The sequence below is a fragment of the Bos indicus x Bos taurus genome, chromosome 5 (assembly GCF_003369695.1).
Source record: "Bos indicus x Bos taurus breed Angus x Brahman F1 hybrid chromosome 5, Bos_hybrid_MaternalHap_v2.0, whole genome shotgun sequence".
Lineage (NCBI taxonomy): Eukaryota > Metazoa > Chordata > Mammalia > Artiodactyla > Bovidae > Bos > Bos indicus x Bos taurus.
In genome coordinates, this window is record NC_040080.1 from 60,994,702 (window position 1) to 61,005,335 (window position 10,634).

Consider the following 10,634-nt stretch of genomic DNA (forward strand, 5'->3'; position numbering starts at 1 on the left):
TTAGCATACAAAATGGGAAGGATAGGTTACATCAGAGACTAAGGAGATGGAACTACTATAAAGAACAAAAACTAAGACTTAAAAAAAATTATATTTATTTAGCTAGTTAATTTTGGCTGGGCTTCCCCGGTGGCTTACATGGTAATGCAGTAGACGTGGGTTGGATCGCTGGGTTGGGAAGATCCCCTGGAGAAAGGAATGGCAACCCACTCCAGTATTCTTGCCTGGAGAATCCCATGGTCAGAGGAACCTGGCAGCCAGTCCATGGGGTCACAAAGAGTCGGACACAACTGAACGACTAACACGTACACATTTTTGGCTACTCTGGATCTTCGTTGCTGTGCGGGCTTTCTCTAATTCCTGGGAGTGTGGTCTACTCTGTATAGTTGTAGTGTACGGGCTTTTCATCAGAGTGGCTTCTCTCATTGCAGATCACAGGCTCTAGGGTGCAGGCTCAGTAGTTGTGCATGATGCAGGGGCCTACTCACTGTGCAGCATATGAGATTCTCTTGAACCCGAAGTCCAACTGGTGTCCCCTTCATTGCATGGCGAACTCTCAACCACTGGGCCACCAGGGAAACCCAAGAACAGAAAATAAGACTATTTCCAGTGCCCCATATTAATTTATATGAAATCGGATGAGGTTAGCTGTGAAGATAAATGAGTCTAAAATCAGGCATTTGAGTTTGGTTAATTGAGTAAAATGGAAAAGATGTACTGCTGCTGCTGCCGCTAAGTCGCTTCAGTCGTGTCCGACTCTGGGCGACCCCACAGACGGCAACCTACCAGGCTCCCCCATCCCTGGGATTCTCCAGGCAACAACACTGGAGTGGATTGCCATTTCCTTCTCCAATGCATGAAAATGAAAAGTGGAAGTGAAGTCGCTCAGTCGTGTCTGACTCTTTGCGATCCCATGGACTGTAGCCCACCAGGCTCCTCCATCCATGGGATTTACCAGGCAAGAGTACTGCAGTGGGGTGCCATTGCCTTCTCCTACCTCTGTTTATTGAGGATGAATAGTGTGTGTGTGTGTATGAAACCCGGGCTTCAATGATAGATATAATTTTGGTTCTAGTCTGAGAACTTAATTGAACAGGAAATGGCACATATCCAAACTCTGGGATAATATAAAGAGAGAAAAAGCATTATACTTTAAAAGTTCTTTATATCCCTGATTGACTTACATAAAAACCATCAACAATTACTACTGTTATATAGATGATTCTCTAAAAGAACTACAAGCTGAACTTTTAATTAATCTATCCAGATATTTTGCACATGTATTTATTACTATTTCTGAAAAAAAAAAAAAAAACAACACTTTTAAAACATGAATGAGAATTGTTTTGCTGTACAAGAAAATTTGCTTTGCTGATGCTGCTGCTAAGTCACTTCAGTCGTGTCCGACTCTGTGAGACCATATAGAGGGTAGCACACCAGGCTTCTCCATCCCTGGGATTCTCCAGGCAAGAACACTGGAGTGGGTTGCCATTTCCTTCTCCAATGCATGAAAGTGAAAAGTGAAAGTGAAGTTGCTCAGTTATGTCCGACTCTTCACGACCCCATGGACTGCAGCCTACCAGGCTCCTCCGTCCATGGGATTCTCCAGTAAGAGTACCGGAGTGGGTTGTCATTACCTAACTTTACCTTAAATAATGATTATTTCTCTTATGTCTCCCTTGGGTTCATTTATTTTTTTTCTTTTTCTTCTATTCAGACAGAGCAATTGTCAGAAAACTGGAATGGGAAATCATACAAGGGTTGTAGTGTTTATTCTAGCAGGTTTAACAAGTAACCCACAAATGAAAATTGCTTTATTTATCTTTCTACTACTCACCTACGTGCTAAGCATCACTTGCAATCTGATTATCATCACGCTCACCCTGGTAGATACTCACCTGAAGACCCCCATGTACTTTTTCCTTCGAAATTTTTCCTTTTTAGAAATTTCGTATACTACTACATGCATTCCTAAATTGCTGGTTATGATGGCAACAGGGGACAAAGCCATTTCCTATAACAGTTGTGTGAGTCAAGTGTTTTTTGCCTTTCTTCTTGGAGCGTCTGAATTTTACTTACTGGCAGCAATGTCCTATGACCGCTATGTTGCCATCTGTAAGCCCTTGCATTACACAACCATCATGAACAGTAAAATCTGCATGCAGCTTGTCCTCAGTTGCTGGTTTGCTGGATTCTTTGTCATCTTTCCACCATTCCTCTATGGCCTAAACCTTGACTTCTGTGCCTCCAACGTTGTTGATCATTTCTATTGTGACACCACTCCCCTCCTACAAATCTCCTGCTCAGATACAAAGTTAATCGAGATGATAGGATTCATCTCAGCTGCGGTGACACTGGTGATCACATTGGTAATGGTGATCATATCATATACCTGTATTGCCTTGACCATTCTAAGAATTTCCTCAGCTAGTCATAGGAGAAAGGCTTTTTCAACGTGTTCTTCTCACATGATTGTGATATCCCTTTCTTATGGCAGCTGCATCTTTATGTATGTTAAACCTTCAGTCAAACAAAGAATATCTTTTTCCAAAGGAATTTCAGTGCTCAACACCTCTGTTGCTCCACTTTTGAATCCTTTCATTTATACCTTAAGGAACCAACAAGTGAAGAAAGCCTTCATGAATATGATACATAGAGTTGTTTCTTTCTCAAAGGAATGAATATGATTTGCACTATACATAAAGAAGATAAGCAAAAGGGCATCAATCAACAACAGCATATCCAATGTAGTTCTAATACATATTTCCTCTGCTTTTCCTCTCATTTTTACAACATTAATCTTTATTTAAAGCTTTATTTTTACACAAATTTTGTGCTAGAATTTTAATTTTATTTATATTCATCTATAGAGATTTATTTTGAATCTCACCTTCTTTGTACATGTGAAAGAAATTGAGACACATTTTTAATTTGTTTCTTTATGTCTCAGTTCTAGTTAGTCAAGCCTAAAAGTATCCTTACATTTTAAGTATATTTAAAGCAGCTTGTGATACCATGTTATTACTATCTTTTAGTTGTTATCACTTAATACCTACTTAAATCTAACATCCATTTATATTTTTCATACTACTAATTTATTAATGCATATTCTATTTAAAATAATTGAAAATTAAAACATAAATTAATATAATGTTCACATTCATATTTTAAATGTTTATTAAAATATGATTATTGTTTTAATACATTCTTTAGAAATTAGTTCTTTATAAGAAAGTATATTTGACTACTATCTTATGAGCAAAATAAATGATAGGCAGGAAGAAAACTACATATAATATGTAATTGACCAGAGAATTTTATATGTTTATTTAAAAACCATAAAATGAACTATATTTTAAAGGCTCTTTGGGTCTTAAACATAATTGTAGGGAAAATGTATATTTAAACAAATTATTACATTTTTGGTGATAATTTAAGTATCATTTTTATCCATTTTGTGAAAGTAGAGCTAATCACTCTAAAGCATTATTAAACTTTTAGAAATTTTAAGAACACAAAAGTTGAAGAACATACAAATATACATTTTGAGACAATCTAATTAAAATAAGACTTAACACTCTAAATTCCTGACTAATTTTGATTATGTTATGTGCTAATTGGGAGGGATGTCCTTTGAAAACATAAGTTCAAATTAAACCACTACTTTATCATTGAGCTATTCTGAAATATTATATATTTTTTAAAGTTCTATCACCTACACTGTATTTAACATAGAGCATGTACTGAAACTCTTGATAAGGATCCAGCAGTTTTAAACTAAAATGTCCCAATTCCTATTTCTTTCTGTACCAAGGTAGATTAAAGTTACATCATCTGTCATCTTCATTATTTCAGTTTGTCTATGAAATATCAATTTGATTATTTCTAATCATGCTGGTACCATCACCTTGGAATCCTGAATCCTCAGAGAATTTTCTACTACTTTTGTTTGTTTTTGATTAAAATCGATCTCTAACATAACTTTTAAATAGAAGTACAACTTACTTCTTAAGAAGGCTTCCATGTGAAATGCTAAACTACTTTATCCTTAATTTATCCTATCCTATCCTTATCCTAAAAGCATTTGTTCTTAAATGCTTTCACCTTTTCATCTCTACTGAAGTAGGCTGAACAACAAATATGGTATTAGAGATAAGAACTCTGTTTATTGACTACTCCATAAATGACAGAAACTGGCAGGTGTTTTATGCAAATCATATAATTTTAGAAACAATAATGTGATATAAAATTTATCATCATTATGCATAAGAGCAAATGATAGCTCAGTGAAGCTACTAGAAAGAAAAATCAAGAAGACAATCCTATTAATAATTGCATCAAAAAGAATAAATTGCTCAAGAAGAATTTTAACCAGTGTTGTGAAATATTTCTATTCTGAAGTATAAAACATTGATGAAAGGCATTGAGTATGATGCAGATATATGGAAAGATATCCTGGGTTTACGAATTAGAAGAATTATGTTTTTAATATATCCATACTACCCAAAGTTATCTATAAATTTAATGAAATCCCTGTTAAGATTATGACATTTTTCACAAAATTAGAACAAATAATCCTAAAATTTTATGGAATCACAATAGATCCCAAATAGTCAATGAAATTTTCAGAAAAAAAGAACAGTGCTGGAGATCTCACATTCGTTTACTTCAGACCATATTATAAAGTTACAGTCATCAAATCAGTATGGTCTGCAAAAAAAAAAAAAAAAGACACTGAGATCAATGGAACAGAATAGAAAGCCCAGAAACAGTTCATGATGCCTAAGTAACTTCAGTCATGTCCAGCTCTTTGTGACCCTATGGACTATAGGCCACCAGGCTCCTCTGTCCATGAGATTCTCCAGGTAAGAATACTGGACTGGGTTGCCATTCCTTAACAAACAACTCAATTAAAAATTGGACAGAGGGCCTGAATAGACATCCCCCCCCCCCCACCAAAGAAGACATACAGATGGCCCACAGGCCCATGAAAAGGTGCTCTACATCCCTGATCATCAGGAAAAAGCCAAGCAAAACCACAATGAGATACCATGTCAAACCTATCAGCATGCCTATCATCAAAAAGACAGTAAATAATACATGTTGGTGAGAATGTGGGGGAAAGGCAGCCCTGGTGCACTGTTGATGTGAATTTAAACCGATGTAGCCATTGTGGAGAACATCATGGTGATTACTCAAAAATTAAAAATAGAACTATCCACACAATCCAGCCATTCCACTCATGAATATTTATCTAAAGAAAGCAAAAACACTAATTTGAAAAAAAAATAGTTGCACCCCAATGTCCATAGTAGCATTATTTATAGTAGCCAATATATGGAAGTAACCTAAAGTCCAGCAAGAGATGAATGGATAAGGAAGAAGGGGTGCCTGTATATAGGCAATTGAGTATTACTCAACCACGAAATGAAATGAAATTTTGTCATTTGTGGAAACATGATGAAGCTGAAGGGTATTATGCTTAAGGAAGTAAGTCAGACAGAGAAAGACAAATGCCAAATGTTTCACTTATATGTGGAATCAAAGATAAAACAAATTTAACAGAACAGAAAGAGACTGACAGATACAGAGAAGAAACTAGGGGTTACCAAAGGGAAGAGGAGTTGGTGGAGGGTTAAAATAGGTGAAGGGGATTAAAAGATATAAAGCAATATTTTTAAAACAAATTACTTAGGGAGATGAAAATGTCAGAGTAGGAAGATGCTGAGCTCACCTCCACCAATGAATACATTGAAAACACATCTACCTATGGAACAATTCTCACTGAAAACAAATTGGAGACTGCTAGAAAGATTGCTATACAACTAAAGGTGTAAAGAAAGATCCCCTCAGAGTCAGGTAGGAAGGAAAAAGAAGCAATCCGGTAGGGAACTTCAGCCTTAGGAGGGGACACTGAAGAGGGGAGAGGTTACATGGATTCAGAAGTCCTCTCTGGGGAGTGAGCAGTTTGAACCACATATCCACCACAGTCCTAGAGTCTAAGACTGGGAAAACAAGTTTCCTTGGCTGACTTAAAAACCTATGGAGCTGGCAGCAGGGCTTTGGGAAACTTATACTCTGTGAAGAGCATATATACTTGCTTGCTCCTGAAACAAGGTGAAAGAAGCAGATTGAGACTCCCTGGGACTCTGGTCATTTTCCCATACTGGCCACATGTGTGCCTTGGCCAATGTCAAGTGTTCACTTCAGCTCCTCTTGCTCCATGGTGCAACTCCCAACTAGGGCAAGGGGATAAAGTCAGTTAAAATCTGGCACTACATCTGAACATGGTAGGGGTGGCCTTTGCTGGTGGTACTCATAGAGGTAGCATATCAGGTCCAGTCTTGAATACTAGTGTGCCAGAGCCCCCCAAGAACACACCCTGGCCTGCAACAGGTGCCCATTCTGGCCCCTCTTACTCCAGCTCTAGCCCCTTCTGGATAAAGGTGTTGATGATGAGAGGCAGGGAGAGCACACACTTAAACGGAACAGGAAATCAGATATAACCTGACCCTCAGTGCTTCTTCTTCAGCACCAAGGGACAGTCCATATATTGATGGGGCTGTGTTGGCCTCTGACCATAGAAAAAGCCCCAGCTTACATCTGGCTCTGATTCTAGCCCCTTCATCTCCAACTGCCATCCCACCAAGTTGATAGCCGCCAGCACAGTCCAGGGGAAATAGGATTTGTACTCACTTCTGATCCAGATCTCTGACCAAAGTCACTAGGCACACACAGACTGTCTAGTGATGCACCCACACAAGACAGCCTTCAAGACAGGGATAGATATGACTGTTTCACCGGATTTCATAAAGACAGAAATTTAAGCCACAAGAAGATGGAGTAATTTGTTTCAAATCAAACAAAAGAAATTTGAACAAACAACTAGTGAAATGAAAAAAATAATTTAACAGATAAACAGTTCAAAATATTAGTAATGAAAATGTTAACTGAACTAGGGGAAACAATAGATGAACAGAGTGATAATTTTAACAAGGAACTAGAAAATATGAAAAAAGAAAACTATCAGAGTTGGCTCTTGTTCAGTTGCTCAGTTGTGTCTGACTCTTTGGACTGCAGCATGCCAAGCTTCCCTGTTCCTCATTATCTCCTGGAGTTTGCTCAGACTCATGCCCATTAAGTGTGTGATAATATCGAATCATCTTATCCTCTGTCATCCCCTTCTCCTCCTGCCTTCAGTCTTTCCCAGCATCAGGCTTTTTGCCAATCAGTCAGCTCTTCACATCAGGTGCCCAAAGTATTGGAGCTTCAACTTCAGCATCAGTCCTTCCAATGAATCTTCAGGACTGATTTCCTTTAGGGTTCACAGGTTTGATCTCCTTGCTGACTAAGGGATTCTCAAGAATCTTCTTCAGCAACATAGTTTGAAAGCATCAGTTCTTTGGCATTCTGCCTTCTTTATGATTCAGCACTCACATCCATACATGACTACTGGAAAAATTATAGCTTGACTATATGGATTTTTGTTAGCAAAGTGATGTCTCTGTCTAGGTTTCTCATAGCTTCTCTTCCAAGGAGCGAGTGTCTTTTAATTTAATGGCTGCACTCACCTTCTGCGGTGATTTTGGAGCCCAAGACAATATTCTGTTACTGCTTCCACTTTTTCCCTATCTATTTGCCATGAAGTGATGGGACTCAAGCCATAATCTTAGTTTTTTGAATGTTGAGTTTTAAGCCAGCTTTTTCACTCTCTTCTTTCACTTTCATCAAGAGGCTCTTTAGTTCCTCTTTGCTTTCTGCCATTAAAGTGGTATTATCTCCATATCTGAAGTTGCTGGTATTTCTCCTGGAAATCTTGATTCTAGCTTGTGAGACATCCATTGTGGCATTTCATTTGATGTACTCTGCATATAAGTTTAAAAAGCAGAGTGACAATATACAGCCTTGGCATACTCCTTTTTGAATTTTGTACCAGTCCATTGTTCCACGTCCAGTTCTAAATGTTTCTTCTTGAACTGCATACAGGAGGCAGGCATTCCATTCCAGGGGGTCTGGTATTCCATCTTTAAGAATTTTCTACCGTTTGTTGTGATCCACACAGTCAAAGGCTTTAGCATAGTCAATGAAGCAAAAATCGATGTTTTTCTGGAATTGTCTTATTTTTTCTACGACCCAGTGTATGCTGGCAATATAATCCCTGGTTCCTCTGCCTTTTCTAAATCCAGCTTCCACATCTGGAATTCTCAGTTCAAGTGCTGTTGAAGCCTTTTTTGAAGGATTTTTTACATAGTCTTTCTAGCATGTGAAATAAATGCAATTTTAAGGTAGTTTAAACATCGGTATTGCTTTTCTATGGGATTGGAATGAAAAATCACCTTTTACAGTCCTGTGACCACTGCTGAATTTTCCAAATTTGCTTGTATAATAAATGCAGCACTTTAACAGCATCATCTTTTAGGACTTGAAATAGCTCAGCTGGAATCCCATCACCTCTACTAGTTTTGCTTGTAGTAATGCTTCCTAAGGCCCACTTGAGCCAAGCATAGGATGTCTGGCTTTAAGTGAATGACCACATGATCATGGTTATCTGAGTCATTAAGCACTTTTTTTTACAGTTCTTCTGTATATTCTTGCTACCTCTTGTTAATATCTTCTGCTTCTGTTAGGTCTTTGAGCATTTTTTGTCCTTTATTGTGCCTATCTTTGCATGAAATGCTCCCTTGATATCTCCAATTTTCTTAAAGAGACCTCTAGTCTTTCACATTCTATAGTTTTCCTCTATTTCTTTTCATTGTTCACTTAAGAAGGCTTTCTTATATCCCCTTGCTATTCTTTGGAACTCTACATTCAATTGGGTATATCTTTCCCTTTGCCTTTCACTTCTCTTCTTTCCTCAGCTATTTGTAAGGCCTCCTCAGACAACTATTTTGCCTTCTTCCATTTCTGTTTCTTGGGGATGGTTTTGTTCACCGCCTCCTTTAAAATGTCATGAATCTCTATCCATAGATCGTCAGGCAACCTAACAGGTATAACCCCTTGAATCTGTTCATTACTTCTATTGTGTAATCATAAGAGATTTGATTTAGGTCATACTTGAATGACCTAGTGGTTTCCCCTACCATATTCAATTTAAATTTGAACATTGTAATAATTGATGATCTGAGCCACAGTCAGCTCCAGGTCTTGTTTTTACTGACTGTATAGAGCCTCTCCATCTTTGGCTGCAAAGAATATAATCAATCAGATTTCGGTATTAAACATCTGGTGATGTTCATGTGTAGAGTCGTCTTTTGTGTTGTTGGAAGAGGGTGTTTGATATAACCAGTGTGTTCCCTTGGCAAAGCTCTGTTAGCCTTTGCCCTGCTTTATTTTGTACTCCAAGGCCAAACCTGCCTGTAAGGATTAAAGACATACATATCCATTAATTATAATCATAAAATAAAGGATTGTGAGAGAAGACACATGGGCATAGTAAACAAGTTAAACAAATATGAAATATCAGTCCAGTTAACAGGTTTTGAAAATATATATTTTATATAATATGAGAAAAATAGCATAGCATGTAAAGAAAAAAATAATTTATTTCTATCTTTAATAGTTATGCTGTGAAAGGTATTGCTAAGCCATGAAAGATGGCAAGATTCTTGGCTGCCAGAGTAGAGTAATTCAATCCAGGGCCAGTGATAAGGCTTGATTGCTCAAAGCTTTTGTGTAATCAATTTTTATCAAAGTATAAAAGAGACAGAGAAAGCTTCTGACATAGATATCAGAATCAGGCAGAAAGAGTGCCCCCCCTGCTTGTCTTCAGCAGAAAGTTATGGTGATGGACAGGGAGGCCTGGTGTGCTGCAATTAAAGGGGTCGCAAGGAGCCGGACACGACTGAGTGACTGAACCGAACTGAACTATATACCTACTAGCAGGCTGCTAATAGAGAAAGGAAATACCTCAAAACTCAGATAGAGGCAATAGGCCTCTCACCCACAACATGCATTTTGAGACAACATTGGCTCAAGGTGAGTCATCCTGGGCCATAAAAGGATTGACATGAAAGGCAGGTTTCCAAGCAAATACATAGTCTTATTAACATAGATTAGGAGAATAATTGTATGAGTAAAACATACTGGTTTGTTAAGCCATTATCAGTTCTAGTCTTAGTTGGAACAGACTTGAAGAAAGATAGTTCAGTTAAGTTCAGTTCAGTTGCTCAATTGTGTCCGACTCTTTGTAACTCCATGGACTGTAGCACACCAGTTGTCCTTGTCCATCACCAATTCCCAGAGATTACTCAAACTCATGTCCATTGAGTTGGTGATGCCGTCCAATCATTTCATCCTCTGTTGTCTCCTTCTCCTCTTACCTTCAATCTTTCCCAGCATCAGGGTCTTTTCAAATGTGTCAGCTCTTTGCATCAGTTGGCCAAAGTGTTAGAGTTTCAGCTTCAGCATCAGTCCTTCCAAGGAATATTCAGGACTGATTTCCTTTAGGATGGACTGGTTGGATCTCCTTGCAGTCCAAGGGTCTCTCAAGAGTCTTCTCCAACACCACAGTTCAAAAGCATCAATTCTTTGGCACTCAGCTTTCTTTACAGTCCAATTCTCACATCCCTACATGACTACTGGAAAAACCATAGCCTTGACTAGATGGACCTTTGTTGGCAAAGTAATGTCTTTTT

At 38.0% G+C, this 10,634-nt stretch overlaps 1 protein-coding gene across 1 annotated transcript; it reads left to right on the forward strand.

Moving 5' to 3' along the window:
- Positions 1-1,742: 1,742 nt before the first annotated feature.
- On the forward strand, positions 1,743-2,681 carry LOC113893674 (olfactory receptor 6C74-like). Its single transcript, XM_027543560.1, has one exon. The coding sequence runs from the start codon at positions 1,743-1,745 to the stop codon at positions 2,679-2,681; it is 939 nt and encodes a 312-aa protein (XP_027399361.1).
- Positions 2,682-10,634: the final 7,953 nt, after the last annotated feature.